The following is an 18,270-nucleotide window of genomic DNA, read 5'->3' as shown; positions in this document are numbered from 1 at the left end:
GTGGTGTCAGCAAGCTCATTCCCGTGAATACCAACATGGCCCAGTAACCAGAATAACTGGATAAAAGTGGACTTCAAGAGAAATGGACTAGTTGGTTTTGAATTCAAAACATCTGTATAAATAGGAATGGAAGGATGGTTCAAAAGATGTTCAGCAAATAGCAGAGTATTTCCAATCGGGAGTGTCTGCTTTTCTCAGATGACTTATTTGGGGACTGTAAAAAGCCATAGTAGGATGGGCTGACCAGTGGACACAGCATTGTTATCCAAGGACAGACCCAATTCATCCAACTGCACCTGGATATGAAGGCCAAAAGGAGCAATGACAGATCATATGTTCTGAAAAAGTATGGCCCACTGAGGAAGGAAAATACAACCCCAGATGGGATGCTTTGGTAAGAACGAAGTTTTAAAGCATATTTAGAGAGAGTTGCAAATGGCAGAGATGCAAAGAATGTTCATGAGACTATATATATGTAAAAATGGCTCATTTGGGTTCAGAAAATTTTTTACTTAGAGTAAACATCGTTTCGACTTTCTTCAGTCATCAACAGGTTCACAAAGAAAGAGAGAGGTAACTGACCGGAAGCTGACCACATGTTTGAAAGGGGTTGTGTAACTGAGTGTCGGAATGTAGAGGTCGAGATTAGATGTTTGAATATATAATTTTATATTATTTATTTCATTATAACTTATTATAATATTTTTAATATAGATATAAAAGTGTTCCTTTGTATTGGTTTATTTTGGGCTTAAATTGTTGTATAAGTAAGGCTTTTTTAATTTTGCGTTTGTTTGCTTAGTATTTGGGTGTTTTCTATGGTTATGTTGTGTTTATTTGACTTGCAGTATTTGAAAACGTGTGAAGGTGACGTATGTTCTTTAAATCTGGTTTCCACTTTTCTACTTGTTTACTGGGAGGGTTGCTAACTGGTTGCTGAGAATGTCTATAGATGGGTTAGGGTCTCGGATATAGAGTTCTAAAGCTATCTTGCAGGCTTCGGCAGTTGGAACTTCTGAAAAGAGGGATATAACATCGAAACTCGCCATTAAGGCTTTATGATTAAGTTGATTACAATCAGACTTGAAATTAAAAGAGTCTTTGATGAATAAGCTGGCTGATTTTACACATTTGGAGAATGCCCATGCTATTTATTTACCAAGATTGTAATTAAACAATTCATATGTGGACATAATTGGTCCAATTGTCAAATTGGACAATCTGGTTTAATGAGGTTTGGGGATGCCATATACTTGTGGTGTGTGAGTCGGTTTTGTGTAGGTAGGAACAGTGTTTGTGAAATTGTGTTGTCTTTTTTCATTTTTAGACATCTATAGAAATTCCCAGCAACCAATTACCAACTCTCATAGAGTTCACCACGATGAAGACAAACTTCATGTTCAACAACCACAACAATATACAAACAAATAGCATAAGCATGGGCAACCCAGTATCACCAGTTCTAGCCAATATTTTTATGACACAAGTTCAAACACAAGCACTTAACACAGCATTACATCTACCACTATACTGGTACAGATATGCAGACGACACGATTGCAGAATTCACATCTATAGAACACACACTTAATTTTTTCAATCACATTAACTCTATACATCCCAACATTAACTTCACATGTGAACAAGAAGAAAGCAATCAAATATCATTTCTTAACCTCAAAATTACAAGAACCCATACACAATTTAAAACAGAAATCCACCAAAAAAATCACCCATACTGGACTATACATTCCTTGGGACTCAGCACATGAAACAAAACAAAAACTCAACATACTAAGAAACCAAATAAACACAGCCATAAAAAACTATGCTCACCAGATAAAATTAATGATGAATTAGACAAAATAAAACAATACTTCATCAACATCAATAAGTTTCTTCCACAAACCCTAGAAAACATTATACACACACACCTAGATGTAAAGCAAAATCAACCAACAAAAGTAAATATATCTCATGAATCAAAAAATCACGAAACCATATACTGCTGTATACCATATATTCCCGACATCAGCAGAAAAATAACCAACATTTGGCAAAAACTAGCAACAAAATATGACATTCCAGTTGATGCCAAATATATTCAAAAACCAGGCATAAAACTGAGGTCTATACTATGCAAAAACTACACTGACAAACACCACACCAACATTATTTATAAAATACAATGTGATAATTGCCACGACTACTATATTGGAGAAACAAATAGAAAAATGAAAACCAGATTTAAAGAGCACAAAAAAGTCACCTTTACACTATTTCGAACACTGCAATTCAAATAAACACAACATAACCATAGAAAACACTCAAATACTAAATAAAAAAAAGCATAAACAAATGCAAAATTAAAGAAGCCTTACTTATATAACATAAGCCCAAAATAAACCAATACAAAGGAACGCCTTTATATCTATATTTAAAAAATAATATAATAAATAATAATAATAAAATAAATAATATAAAATTATATATTCAAACATCTAAGCCCGCCCTCTACATTCCGACACTCAGTTACACAACCCCTATCAAACATGTGGTCAGCTTCCGGTCAGTTACATCTCTCTTTCTTTGTGAACCTGATGATGACCGAAGAAGGTCGAAATGTTGTTCACTCCTCTAAGTAAAAAATTTTCTCAACCCAAGTGAGCCGTTTTTACATATACATTTCTCTACAAGTGGGTTTTCTCGACATCACTGATTCATGAGACTATGTATGAGCTCTGAGCTGGGGAAGTATGGAAAGCCCCAGTGCAAAGCCAAAGTCTTTGATGATGAATGGGGTCCAGCATCTTTAAGGCAGAGCCATAGACCAGTGATCCATAGTCGAGTTTCGATCGAATAAAAGCAGGATATATCTTTAGTATAGAACGTTGATTCGCTCCCCAAGTGGTGGAAGAGAGGACATAGAGGATGTTCAGTGCTCTTGTACATTTGACCCGTAGCTGCTTGATGTGTGGTACAAAGGTCAGATTTTGCTTACAGTCAAATATAAACCCCAAGAACTTTGTCTCAGGGGCTATAAGCAGCACATCTTTGCCGATAGAGTCCAGGATTTGGGTGATACCCCGTTGACAGCAAAAGTGCATGCAAATGGTTTTAGAGAGAGAGAAGTTAAAGCCGTTTTCTGTGGTCCACTTTAGCAAACGATTGAGGGCAGTCTGTAGCTGCCACTCAATAAAGTTTGTGTTCGACGACTAAAATAAAATGTGGAAGTCATTGACATAGAGCCCATTTGTAACACTAAGAGGAAGTTGTTCAGAGATGGCATTAATCTTTATACCGAAAAGTTTGACACTCAAAACACAGCCCTCAGGGACTCATGGTTCCTATAGAAAAAGAATTGGAAAGTGTCGAACCCACATGAAATTATAATCTCCTGTCCATTAGAAATTTAATAAAAATGGGCAAATGGCCACCTAATCCACATATATGGAGGTCTCGCAATATGCCATACCTCCATGTTGTATCATAAGCCTATTCAATGTCAAGGAATATAGATACAAGGTGTTTGAAAAAGGCTTCTCTGGGTGACGTTTCAAGTCAATTCAGTTGATCCATGGTGGAGCGCTGTCATTGGAACCCACAATGGGTGGGTGATAGGAGGTTGTTTGTTTGGTTCCTCAAATCAAACACAAATGTTAACCATCCTCTTTAAGGTCTTACAGAGAGAGCTCATCAAAGCAATTGGGCAATAGTTTGAAGGAATCATGGCATCCTTCCCAGGCTTAGAGAAAGGTAGGACAATAGCCTGGCACAAGTCATCAGGAAGAACATTCTCCTGCCAGATCCGGTTAAAAACATATCAGAAGAATAGCGAGAGAAGCAGGAGATAGATGGTACAGCATTTCATAGTGTAAATCATCAGGTCTAACTGATGTACTACCAGACCAACAAAGGGCCAGTTTGAGTTCTACCAGCATAAAGAGACAATCAGCTCTAAAGGAAAGACATCATTGCTCTGCCCGAGTCTTGATGCCTAAGAAGGTGAAGGAAAGTAGCAGAAGTGCTAGATACCCAGCAGAAGCTTTCACCTAGAGTATCTATAATGCTCTGGGTATCAGCTACATCCTGACCATCAGAGAGCAAGATTGAGATGGAGAGAGAATTATATTACCCACTGACCTTTCAAATCTTGTCCCATATGACTTTGAAACAGGTAAAAGAAGATATGACAGTTGTGAATTTAATCCAAAATTCCTTCTGGCTTCAACATCTTATCCACAAAGAGCATGCACAGGCCTGTTGTAAAGCAATGCAGTGTGAGATAGTGGGATACCTACAAAAAGTATTGAGCAGCTGCCTATTGATGGCTTTCAGATAATGGCAGAACCAAGTACGGTGAGAGCAGTAAAAGTGCCAGTTTGCTTGATCCAGCTTCCACCAATATCAGCACTTTCCCAGTGAAGATAATGTCCTTAAAGTCCCCAGGATAAAAAAAGGAGATGGCAACTGTTCAATAAGAGCATCAAGATCTGATTGATTACAGGATTCTCCAAGTGACAGGTAGAGAGAAACAGTGACAGTATGACCCAAGGAAACATGGATGGCCGTGGCCTCCAAGGGTGTGTCAAGTGAAAAGACAAGATGGGCACATGCTGATTGACCAGCAGTGCCATCCTTTCATGCAGTCATCCATGACACAACCTATCATTTCTATACAAAGAAACTGCCGAAATGTGAATGTATCGGCAGGTTTCAGAAATGTTTCCTGTAAGGAAAGACAAACAGGATGGTAGGAAGTGATCAGTGCTTTGATGTCATCCAGATTAGAACCGTAAACCTCAACAGTTTCATTGTATCAAGGTGGCCATTTTTTATTAATGTGTAAGTAAATTGAGTGGAAAGTCCTGTTTTTGACCACATCTTTTTTCTTTAGTTTCTTTATTTAAGGGAGGTTTATAGACCTCCATGGATGCTGCCCTGGGTTGATTGGACAAGTCTTTGCTGTTGGAAGAGGATTCCAGTGACTAAGGACATGAACGAATGACCGTTTTGCATCTTGGGGTGGGAGAAGATGTACCTGAGGAAATGCCCGTACCCAGAACCAAAGGAAGTGGATCTTGGGGTTTGCTGGAACATATGTTAGGAACAGAGATGTGTGTTGAAGTTGATTCATCAACTTTCTTAATAATAGAAGTCAAAAGACTTCTCATTTGGTTTGAGAACAACTTTTTTGGAGGCACAGAGAGATCTCTCTGCACTCCCACTGTAGTAGTGGAACAAAGTGCAGCAGGATATATCTGAGATATAGTGGTGGACAGCAACTTTTGAGCCCCAGGGTAAGTAATGTTTTGAATTGTTTTCAAACACTGCACATCTTTTTCTTCCAACTATTTAGGGCAAGTAACAAAACTAGGATAGGTGAGAGCCATTGAAATTGACACAATGAGGGTACATTTCATACTCATAGGCATCATGGTCCTTGCCACATTCCAAAACAAAAGAGAACTTTACAGACAGAGTGAGAAGCAATGACAAACATTACTGTCTGCTCAATATTTTGGAAACAAAGTGGAAGTGGCTGGGCTTGATCAAAAAAGAAAGTGAAGAGAACCCCCAAATTAATAAAATTGTGTGAAGGGGTAGTAAAAAACTTTCTCAACCAGAAAATAAATTCATCTGAGAAGCTTTTCAAAAATGGAAGCAGGTGTGATTGACAGACTAGGTTCTGGAAGAGGTGAGCAGAAGAATTTCATCCATGAAATGCTAAAGAATATGGGTCATTCCATGTCAAATCATCCAGATTTTAGAAAATTTTCCAGGTGACCAGCTCAGAATGCCTTGAAAAAATTCATATGTGCTCATCTACCCATATAATGAAAAATTGCCAAAGATTAGATCAATATCTCTAATAGTGTCTGATTTACAGCCCTGTAAAATTTATATTTTTTTGGCAAATTTGGCTGCTTAAAACTGCAAGAGTAATGGTGGTAGAAGGCTGAAATTTGCTACACTGACTGAATTAATCTCACAGAATTCAAAAATGGTCTCAAACCAAGTTTATCTCTCAGGATTTTCATAGTGAGGCTGTAAAAATCACCTGAAAACCCAAAATCATAAAAAACATTGGTTTATTTAATAAGTCATAGCTTAATATGATACAAAGCTGATTTTTTTCTAATTTCTTTTAGCATATCAGTTGATAAATCAGCAATTGTTGTAATTAAAAATCTGTTAGATCTCCTGTAAAAAATTTAGCTGCATGCAACTTACGATTTAGCTAAATATAGCCCTACTTCAGGCCTCAGTTTGACCATGTCACCAGTTATTCAAGCCTTTTCATATTTTTACCATATATTCTTACATTTCTGAATATGATCTGCAAAACAAATCAGGATGGTGTTCAACCTACCTTTTGAGTCATAATTTTTTAAAGTATCCTTTGACCGTATGTTGTTTACTTGAAAAAACAACTTCAATTCAGGTGTGTTACAGTGTGCAAATATATCCATACAATTTTGAAATAATTTATAAATCCCATTGAAATATTCTAATCAGCCTTTACCATATATTCTTACATCTCTGAACATGATCTTAAAAAAAAATCAAGGTTGTTAAAAATAATAAATTATCAAATTTTAAGTGTCTCTAATATGTACCATTGGGCAAAGGACCACATTCAGGGCATTCAGTTCTTTCTTGTCAATCAGGAATCAGTCCTGCAGAATTGTGTAAAGTTTTATCTACTTGAGCACTATAAAAATACAAAACTGTGGCAGGTATTAGGTCACATCATAGCTTTATTCTACCAACAAATTGTATATGAGAAGGCTATCAGATGATGATGTGTACACAGTTGTAACTGTTGGTAGTAACAGTGAAAGTGGTGCTGCAGCAGCTCAAATAGGGTCTAATGATAGCAATGACAATTATCAGCCAGCGAAATATGTAGCATGCATATACAATCATGAATGGTATGTGGGAAACATAAAAGAGAGATCAGATGAACATTCCAATGTGTTGGTGTCATTTATGAAGAAATCAAGAAACGAACTGTTCTCATGGCCTGTAATGCCATAAAGATGAAAGCTGGATGATTCCTTTCTAACATATTCTTTGTCTGATAAGTGCACCTAACATGCAAGACAGTAGAGCTCACCACTGTTCTAAGTCAGAGTGATCTCAACATAATCAAACTCGAATTTCAGACATTTATTCAAGCTGTCTGAACAAAGCAATGTTTATTTGATGTTGTTAAGGCTACTTTATCACAAAAGCAGTTTTTGAACACTTCATTGTCATGATTATTGCAGTTTGGTGTGTGTGACTATAATCTTTCTCAGTTATCCCCTGTTGCAGCACTGTGCTTTTTGCATCTGATTTACCTTTGTATTTATTATATTATGAATTTTAAACTCAGCCATATCTGCATAACTGTAATGCACACACAATATATTTGCATTGCCATGTCATCTAACTTGTTCAGAAATGAATTAATTCTTTCTTGTTTCTTACAACTTCATTATTTAACACTGTGAAATGCTGGTTAGAATATTTCAGTGGCATTCATAAAATTCTGACAGGTATTTTTCAAAATTGTATGGATATAGTTGCACACAGTAACACACCTGAAATGAATTTTTTTTTAAATAAAAAATGTATGGTCAGAAGATACTTTAAAAAAATTATAACTCAAAAGGTAGGTTGAATACCATCCTGATTGTTTTTGTAGATCATATTCAGAGGTGTAAGAATATATGGTACAAATCTGAAAAGGCTGAATAACTGGTGACATGGTCAAACTGTGTCCTGAAGTAGGGCTATTTTTAGTTAAATCATAAAAAGTTGCATGCAGCTAAATTTTTTTTACAGGAGATCTAACAGACTTTTAATTACAATAATTGCTGATTTATCAACTGATATGCTACAGGAAATTAGAAGTTGCCTGAAAATGAATTTGCCAAAAATAACAAAAAATTAAATTTTACAGGGCTGTAAATCAGAAACTATTAGAGATATTGACATAATCTTTGGCAATTTTTCATTATATGGGTAGATAAAAACATGTGAATTTTTTCAAGGCATTCTATGGGGGTCACCTGCAGAACACTGGATGACTTGACATGGAATGACCCCCAGGTAAGTGAAGACGACATATAAAAGCATAACATTCCACAAAACACGTACACAGTGAAAGAAGACAGTCTGTGAGCATACAGAACTGAAAAGCAAGACTCACCTAGAGAAGCTGAAAAAAGTGACATGGGCATAAATCCCACATAAGTGAGAGGTAGAACACCATGGTAAAATGAAGCAACTGCAGATAAGTATGCCACCATGAAAGATCAAGAAAAGAACTTTTAAATTCTCATGTATTGAGGAACAAAGAAAGATGAGAGTAAACTCCTGGTTGAGTAGGTTCCACACATTAGTTCCATTTTGTAGGACATACACAGACTAAGCAAGATGACTGGACAAGGTATGATACTTATGAGAGGGGGAGGAGATCTGGAAAGTGAGTAGAGGAAGAGCAAAATGGAAATAAAAAAACTCATACAGAAGACAATAAACAAAAACTTGTTAAATATAGTCAAAAAGGCAAAAATTTAAAAGAAACTGAAGAATGTACACAGAACTAATGAACTAACAAGGACTTAAAAATGTGTAGTCTAAAAAGAGCTTAAAAGTAACACCTGCAAAATTAAGAAAACTGACCTATAACAATAAGTAAGACCTAAAGTATAAAACCACTAAATAGAATGATAAAAGATCTTTAAACGTAGAATGCAAAAATACTCACAAAAACTACAAGACAAAAGTACATGTACAGAAAGCAAGTAGAAAAAAATCATTGTTTTATATAATTTTTTTTTTATTTATTGTTCTACATTTTAAGAAAAATATTTTACTTATGAATGCCTTTGTAACATTTACTGATAGTCTGCAAAATGTCGTAAACATGTGTTAACATTTACACAAGTTACAGTATAACTGCTTTGAGGTTACCTTGGGGGATGTGAGCTAGGTGGAATATACCCAGCTATAGTACAAAAATTAAAGAGGGTGGGCAAAGTGTCCAACCAAGCATAAACACCACAGAATATCTGGAGAATTCAGAGGCTACTCTTTTGAGAGAATAAGGATTGGTGTAAATAGCTGACCAACAAGATGGAATTTCCCAATAAAGAATGTAAATGGACACAGAAGTGTAACGGTTACCACCCAAAATATAAGACCTTGAAAAGGAATAGACACAAAAAAAGGCCATGAAAAATGACTAAGTAAAGCATGACCAAACAAGTCACCAGTAAGAGAAGTAATTGAAACACACTGACAAACAAAGAAGATCAAAAGCATTGATTAGGAGTGGGCACTAGTCCAAATTACAAACATCAGAAGACTTGCCCCTGCAAAAATATACCTCAATCTGAGAAGAGCATTGAAGAAGGGGGAGATGTGGTTTGAGGAATAGTAAAGGAATGTAGAAAGTAGGTTGGACATGGTTCAGTTATAACAGAACAAAGTACTCTAACAAAGGAAATCAGAGTCTGCAAGGTACTTGAGAAATACAGGCATGCCCCAAATAAAAGGTTCTAGAAAATCCAGAGTTCACAAAAAAAAACAAAAAACATTACACAAATGGTGAGAATAACTGTAAACTTTAGAGACTAGCTAAACCAAATTTTATGAGCAGCAAAAATATATGTTGAGTTGTGTTTAGACGAAAGGAAATATCCAAAAGTATCCAACACTGAGTAGGTGTAAGAGAGGACCCAGATCAAAACAATCACTCCCCAACTGAGCAGCTACCATAAAAAGAGGGAAGAAAGAAATGGATATCAGCCATGGGTAGTAAATATGACAAGTGAAGGCTAACACAATAACAGCAAATACAGGAAGGACCAATGTAAAGGTGAAAGAAAAATACATAAAGGATGAATTTGACTGGCAGAACAAAAACAGGATGAGCCAAGAAATGTGTAAGAAGATGTCAAATCACATTAACTATAGCCAACCACAGAATAGTTAAAAAGAACAAAAAACAACAACACATAAGATATCAGAGGAAGGGAAAGAAAATTAAGAAGAAATGAGGAGCAAGAAAGGAGACCAAGGTGGGAAAATGGGAGACAGCTCTTGGCAGAAAGCAAGACAAAACAGCAGGAGAAGGATGCATGCAGAATTTTACACAACAGTTATTGGTGAAAAGAAAAACAAACAAGAAAAAGAAAATGGACTAGAATGGAAAGGTGAAAAGGAGACTGATCTAGATAAGAAATGAATAAAAGGAAAATCACAAAATGAAGAAAAAAAATGAGGACAGAAGTTTAATATTATCAGACCGAGTACCTGGGGAAGAAGAAAACCAAACAAAAACAAGATATCTGGCCAAAGAAAAGAAGCCAGATGAATAAAATGTACAAAAACAAACAAAGGTGTACAGTAAAAAGAGACATAACCCAACCCAACAAGTCTTGAGAGCAGGGAAACATGGTATGAAGGAATAAAGCAGAAATGGAATAAGTCAAACAAAGGGAATGAACTTCTACAGAAGCTGTCAGAAGTATAAAGAAGTGCTACAGATACAAAGTAGAGGTAGCAGAGAAAATACAGAAAAGTAGTAAGAAAAATACAAACACATGAAACAAGAAAAGGAAATAAATACAACAATCCTGATTCCCAAATTGTTCCAAAAGAAACCAAGAACAAGGAAGTGTGAAAGTAAGGAAAGGATGTCAACAAATCTTGACTAAGTTGGCCACGAACACAAGGGTGAGAAGGAGAGGATATCTGTCCTGAGAAAGGAGCTATTAGAAAAGGTATGAATAACAAGCAAAGAGAAGAAAGATAAATCCAAAAATTGTAGTTCATAAATAATACAAGCCAAGAAGGAAAAAGAACATTTGAGAATGAATTTCAGTAATAAAAAAGTTAAAGTAATTTAATGAATAGTAAGATGCTATCAAAGCAAAGTAGTTGAAGGACAGTCTAATAAATATTTTCAATTGAGGAAAAAGAAACAATTTAGCCAATGAAATGGGAGGAGGAGACTCATGAAGCATGTCATAATACACAACATACTAAACAATGTCTACTACAATCCTGAAAGCTATAGCAGAAATAAGACCTAAGCATAACATCCTATATTCAGGACTAAATATAAAACATTGTGATCCAAGAATTTGCTATAAAACATTAAAGCTTTTGAAACAAAAGCTAGAGAAAATGAAAGTTTTGTTAATGAAGCAAACTGGATGAGAAATTCAAACAGATGTAATAAATACAGTGGCAAGGAGAATGAAAATTCAAAAATACAAATGCACAGAGGGAGTTAGTGTACACGGAAATGTGTCAACGTCATACTGGTGGAGGGCTTTTGCAATACGACACTGTGTAACAGTGCAAATTAACGTAAAATTAGGTGGAAGTTTTCACAAGGCTAATGGCATGTGAATCATTTGGCAGAATGCTTGGAAGAACTGCCAAGGAAAACAACTAAATGATGTAAAGAAATGAATATTTTGTTTCAGAAAAACTTTTTTTTTTTTTTACAAACTTGATATATGTTAGTATTCAGATATTTGCTTAACGCTACTGAAGGGATATTAGTTTGCCCCTGAAGAAGGAAGATTCACCTTTTGAAAACATTTGGAGTATAGGGTTTATATTCATTTGTACAACAATTAAAAGTCAATAATGGTCAGATTTATATTACAAGATGTTCAAATGAAAAAAAAAGTTTATTTTTTCACAGAACTGAATTCTACTATTTTTAAGACATGTTTCATCTTACTACCTCAAGTCTACTTAAAGAACTGGGAAACTTGTGGAATGATAGAAATTTTGTAGTTTAATGTGGTTTCAGGCTATAAAAGTTTTATTGTATACTAATGCATAGACATGAACATTATATTTAAAAAAATATTTATTCTGAATAGTTTTATTTTTAAGAGTTGTTTCATGGGTATTAATCATCACAAAGTAGAATGAATAATCAGTTTAAGAATTTTATTAATTATAAATAAGGATAAAATAAGAAGACGAAGAATACATACTAAATAACATTAGTAATCTACTTCACAATACCATATTTAAACTGTCCCCAGAATATTAGTAATAAACTCCAAAATGTCAGTCAGAATAGCCCAGCTTAAATCAGTCAAAGCACATATAGCAGGTGACCTAATCAAATATGAGGTGACAGGCTGTCTTCAACGTCAAATATTTGACTACTTTATGCATGGTAGTAAATTTTAAAGCACTCATTCTGTTACAGATAATTTTAACATTTAAATTTGTATAAAGTGAGAGTTTATGCATTTGCTTATTTTAAAAGTGGGTGAGTAAAGAACAAGTGGTCCTCAGTTTTTTCAAAGGATCATCAAGAGTTCTCCATACCATGGTAGTTTTTGTTTATTCAATTATTCAGATTTAACTCATCAGAAACCAAATTTCTTTTTAGTAATCATAAGTCACTTTCTATTCAGTCTTCTCCACCCAGTTTACTATTTTACTTTAACAATATTTTATAAAAAATATGGTCATCTTTATCTAGGCTAGGCTTTAATGGTTGGGATTCCATGACAGAAAATCAGAAGTATGAGAGTTTCATGGTTTTGTAAAGTTTGGGGGTCAACTTTTGATATAATAAACATTAAAATCATAAATGCTAAACATACTAAGTTACTAGTTCAAACATTCATAATGATGATATCTTTCCTACTGGACCATTTCTTTTACTGTAAACACTGTATGGACATCAGAGATAGTTTGGTACATTAACCCAAGAAAACACATCTTGTACAGATGTAGTTTTAAGAAGTTCATACAATTTTGACATTTTTTTCTCTAATGATCTTGTTTAAAGTTTAGAATAAAAACACCCACTATCTTTTATACTAGTTATCTACACCAAAAATCGGTAAAAGTTCAGAAATTAGGAGTGCAAACAAGAATCCACACTTGTGTTCACAAAGAAATAATAGGCATTCTCTCTTTATTCTTAAGCTATCATACTTTGTGTCAGTGTAGGCGTCTCATACAAAGCACAAGACCCAGTGCATAAATTTCACGTTACTTTAAGCTTTTCTATATCTAAAACTATTTAACATTAACTACATTAAACAACTCATGCATACTTATTTTAAGTTATAATACGACTAAATACTCATATTGAAAGATAAAAATAAGTATTAGCCTATAGGCTACAGTTCATGTTACTAATAGTAAAACTGGTACCAATCAATGCACAAGTACTAGTAGTATAGTACTATTGTTATTCTAACAAAGTTAATATTACTATTAGTTATTGTAAAAATAACATAAAACATGCTACACGTTTCAAATCAATTAAATTCTCACACAGAAAATTTCGTATTGATAAGACACCATACTATGTACATTCAGTATTTATGCGTATAGATAGCTCGAATACAGAAGTTTCTAGAACTCAGAGGCGGCATCGCCTTGTGACTCATACACACCATTGGATAGTAACGTTAGGCCTACTTCTCACATGCTTAGCTTTAGAAGTTAGACAACTAACACCTGGTTGATAACTATTCAACGTTCATCACTACAAATAGAGAGCTTACATTTTCATTGTTCCCTTAGGTCCCAAGTTGGTTTTCAGAACATCTTGAAGTCCTCTAGCTGCGCTAATATTCACAGAAAGAGCTTGAGCATGACGTGCAATTTCAGCTTTAGGATTTACATACGATACCGCAGCCATTTTCAGCGTAGAACACAACACGAGTGATAAAGGGAAACAGACCGGTATTAAGCTTCTGGAAATTTTATATAGAGGTGCGTTTACGTTCTTCTTCCTACAGTATTTAGAAAGGACTCCTGCTTGTATTATTTTGGTGAAAATTCTCATGTGAATAAGCAATATTAAAAGGATGGATGAATTAATTACAGACGAATAACAAATAACAACTATCGATAATAAGATATGAAAATACAAAAAAAAAAACACCGCAATTTTACGAATTAATAATACGTTTTGGGCAATATTTCAACCAGATGATTTCCATCACTTTCATTTGCTGCTCCCCATTAGTACAGCGGTATGTCTCCGGATTTACAACGCTAAAATCAGGAGTTCAATTCCCCTAAGTGGGCTCAGCACCTTTGAAAATTTGCTAGTTGACATATGGGACACTTATACCCGTTTTCCTTAAAGGAATTTATTCAAATAATGTGAACAATGATTATGCATTACTCTTATAATGGTTCTTTCTGTTGAGGTCGCTCGGCGGTACAACCGTAAGTCTACGGATTTACAATGCTAAAATCAGGGATTCGATTCGTATTCCCTTCAGTAGACCCACTAGATAACCCGATGTGGCTTTCCTACAAGAAAACACACACACACCCTTCTGTTGGGTAGTTGATTTTATTTTCATAATTATTCAATACAAAGAAAAATACGAAGTATAGTTCTTTCAATGGTAGCACAAGTTTTATTGCTTTGATTACAAGTTGTATTAGTTCACTGGTTTTACGTAGCTAACGATACGCACAAGTTTGTAAATAAACATCTAATCAAGCATAATACTAAATTGTTGATTTCGTATCTCTTGTACTTCGTCGCAAATATATAAACTCAAAATTTACAGTACTGAATTAACTAATTGCTTGACAGCGTCATACAAACTAACTAAATCATTCTTGTTTTCTTTATAGTTACGAACAAAACAACACAATGAGTTATGTATGTTCTGTTCATGATGGCTATCAAACTCAGATTTTTACCGTTTAAGCCCACAGACTTTCCACTGCCAATGGGGAGCCTAAATTATACTTCATTTGTCAAATGATTAACAAATCCACTATATTTAAGGTTCAAATCTGGGTTGTCAGTCACCTGCAAATGTACGAAAATCAGCAGAAAAAGAAAAACAGTTATATTTAATACTGTGTGTAATTCTATAAAATGAAAAAAGTTCATGATTTTGAATGAAAAAAGAGAAGTTAGATGTACCCTTTTGTTGCTCTGCAACTTTTTCATTTAGCTTGAATAATCTATAATTACTTTCAACATTCCTCAACTGAATTTCCTGTTTTATATTATTATATGACTCTAAAGATGCATTTCAAAAATCAGCCATAAGAAAAACTATTGCGTAAGCTCTGTATTTTTTCGTCACAGAACATGCGTTACGAGTATTGAGTTTACGGTCGTCCATGTACGACCACAAGATATAAATAAAACCTAAAGAAATGCAAGTAGATAAACTTCGTCCATCTTTACAATGAGGCCCAAATGCAGAATGTTTGAGAATGAGTTTTCCTTTTTTGTTTTGGAATTTCGCGCAAAGCTATAAAGGGGCTATCTGCGCTAGCCGTCTCTAATTTAGCAGTGTAAGACTAGAGGGAAAACAGCTAGTCATCACTACCCACCACCAACTCTTGGGCTTCTCTTTTACCAATGAATAGTGGGATTGATCGACACATTATAACGCCCCCACGGCTGAATGGGGCGATCATTTTGGTGTGACGGGGATTCGAATCCGCGACCCTCGGATTACGAGTCGAACTCCTTATTCCACCTGGCCATACCGGGCCTGAAAAGGAGTTTTTAATTTGTTAGATCAAAAGGTAATGCATTTTATGCGAAGCATAAACAGCACGCTAATGCTGCGGGAGTCTAGGAGAATGCAACTATTTTAAGTCAAAAAATGCTTCATTATCTCATTATCATGACTTCATTCTTTATTTTATAGTAGATAGCTTCACCTCTTCCCACAAGGATATTTCAATATAACATGTAGAATTCATGTTAAACAGGTTAGCACTGAGATATCGTTTTCTGGCAAATTCTGACGTTGACTGAAGCTGGCTGCTGACCTATACTGGAAGGGAACAAAGAACACTGAAAAAAGGCAAGGCAATATTTTAGATCCAATACATTTTATTTGTTGAATTTTATTGCGCTTAATTCATGAAATTAAGTTTGAGAGACTGGAAGCTGGCAAGCTATTCACTGATTTAGTAGAGCCAATTATCTATTCGTTTATGTAGGTATAAACAGTTTTTATATTGTGTCTAAATAAAAATTACCTTCAGTATCATATTTAAATATCCCCCGCTGGTACAGCGGTAAATCTTCGGATTTGCAACCCTAAACTCGCCGATTCGATTCCTCTCGATAGACTCAGCTGATAGCGCGATGCGGCTTCTTTATAAGAAAAACACACATATTTAAATGTATCCAATTTGTTTATTTCTCGCGAAACGTAAAATACTGTCAAATTATTAATTGCAGAACACTTCCACTATTTTGTGTTCAACCTTCTTATTGTTTGTGTTTGTTTGTCTTATGTTTACGAACTAACACCGCTAGAAACCGGGTTTCGATACTCATGGTGGGCAGAGCACAGGTAGTCCATTGTGTAGCTTTGTGCTTAATTCTAAACAATTAAACCCCTTTGTTTATAAGATATTCTCCTCGGATCCAGCAACTAGAGCATCTAGTTAATAATATTCGAAGTTAGCCACTTAGATTATGATGCTGTCTTTGTTTTAGTGTGTGAGAAATTTCAAGCTGTTTTTATATATATATTCCAGTATTGTTGTTGTTGTTTTGCTATCTGTGTCCTTTTTATTCCTCAATCAAACATTTAATCAAAAGTTTAGTTTACTATGCATCAGTTGTTAAGATGCTTTATGATTAAAATATATTAATAATGATAGTGATAATTTTGGGCTATGGTTTTCCAGCATTAGTTCTGTTATATTATGACGGTAAAATTTTGCTTTTGTTGTTAACCACAAAACTGTATATTGAGCTATATACCCTACGTCCAATGCGAAGATCAAACCCCAGCTTTAACATTATAACTTCTTAGGCTCACCAATGAGTGGGGCTGAGAATTTCTCAACATAAGTATGGTAACTGTCGTGTGTATATTGCGAACCGTGGTGTTTGCCAGAGCGTTCATCTGATCCCGCAACGGCACAGTGGTATCTCTGCTTACTTATATTGCAAGAAATCGGGTTTCGATACTCTTGGGGGAGGGAGCACAGATAGCCCTTTCCTGTCCATATTCTGTAGTTTTCCAATTAATAGGCGTTAATTACAATTAAGCTTCTGACGCCCATAGCACACTCATTGTAGCTGTCCAATACTCATCTAGTGTCTCACGGCTCATTGGTTTTATATACGAATCACAGAAAACTCCATAAGATTCACCAAAGTTATCTTGCAACAATACTGTTAATCATTAGTATTACTTACACACCTAGAGTATTGTTGATTCTTAGGCTCAAGAAAGTTCTAAAAATGTCGAGTACAGGCGGAACTTGCGCAATACACAGTCAAGAATATACGTCACGTACAAAAAAGAAAACTACATATACGGAAACAAACGTAAGCACTAAAATAAATGTATAACAGTAAATCTGTCACATATACCATGACAGATCAGTATCTGATGGTGCTTGTGCTGGTCCATTATTCCATCAATTTTTCAAATATCTCCTGTTACATCAGCAAAAAAACACCGCCCTAATTCTAACACCATGCTTCATGGTAGGTGCTATGCATTGATGTAAGTATTCTTCTTCAAACTAGGTTGTAAGTGACTATTCGCTTTGAACCAAGTATTAGAAACTTGGACCCATCCGTCCCTTTTCAAATCATCAACAGTCCAGTTTTTGGCTTTTTAGCAAATTTCAATTTCTTGACAATATTTGGAGATTGAAGTAAAGGTGTTTTTTCTTCTAGCTGCTATAATATATTTCATTCACGTTGAGTTCTCTTAGTACTATCTATATGAATACTTTTCTGCCATTTGGGACACGGATTTTTATCTCATTCGAGAGATCAATGACAGTTTCGTTCTGTCCCAAGGCTGCATGAATGAAGATACTTAACATAAGTATCATTGAGTTTAAGTATTCTGCCTCTTCCTTTCCTATTTTGAAATTTGTTCAAAGTAAAACCTTTAGTGTTTGTGTTTTTCTTATAGCAAAGCTACATTGAGCTGTCTGTTAAGTCCACCGAGAAGAATCGAACCCCTGATTGTAGCTTCGTAAATCCGTAGATTTACCGCTGTACCAGCGGGGGGCGATATGTCTTGGTTCAAGTTTATGGGAATTCTGAAGAATGATAAGTATTTGCTCCATGTCTCATTCAGTTATCAACAATGATCAGTAAAGCATTACCATATTGTTGAAATTTACATTCTGTAAAGGCATGGAAGAATTATTCTCACAAAAATGGAAATAACAACAAAATATTCTCTTTTCCCAACACTTTTGCACAGTACTATAGATGCAAAGTGTTATTATTTTTAACATCACG

General features: G+C 35.1%; 1 protein-coding gene across 1 annotated transcript in view; it reads right to left on the bottom strand.

Moving 5' to 3' along the window:
• CCT6 (chaperonin containing TCP1 subunit 6) overlaps window positions 1–13,788 on the bottom strand; it is a 36,780-nt gene extending 22,992 nt beyond the window's left edge. The window contains exon 1 of the mRNA XM_076484120.1: window positions 13,556–13,788. Within this exon, the coding sequence (XP_076340235.1) occupies window positions 13,556–13,692 (137 nt within the window). The 5' untranslated portion in view covers window positions 13,693–13,788. The remainder of the gene's footprint in view (window positions 1–13,555) is intronic.
• Window positions 13,789–18,270: the final 4,482 nt, after the last annotated feature.

Source organism: Tachypleus tridentatus, chromosome 13, assembly GCF_004210375.1.
Source record: "Tachypleus tridentatus isolate NWPU-2018 chromosome 13, ASM421037v1, whole genome shotgun sequence".
NCBI lineage: Eukaryota > Metazoa > Arthropoda > Merostomata > Xiphosura > Limulidae > Tachypleus > Tachypleus tridentatus.
This window is presented reverse-complemented; position numbering and strand designations above follow the sequence as displayed.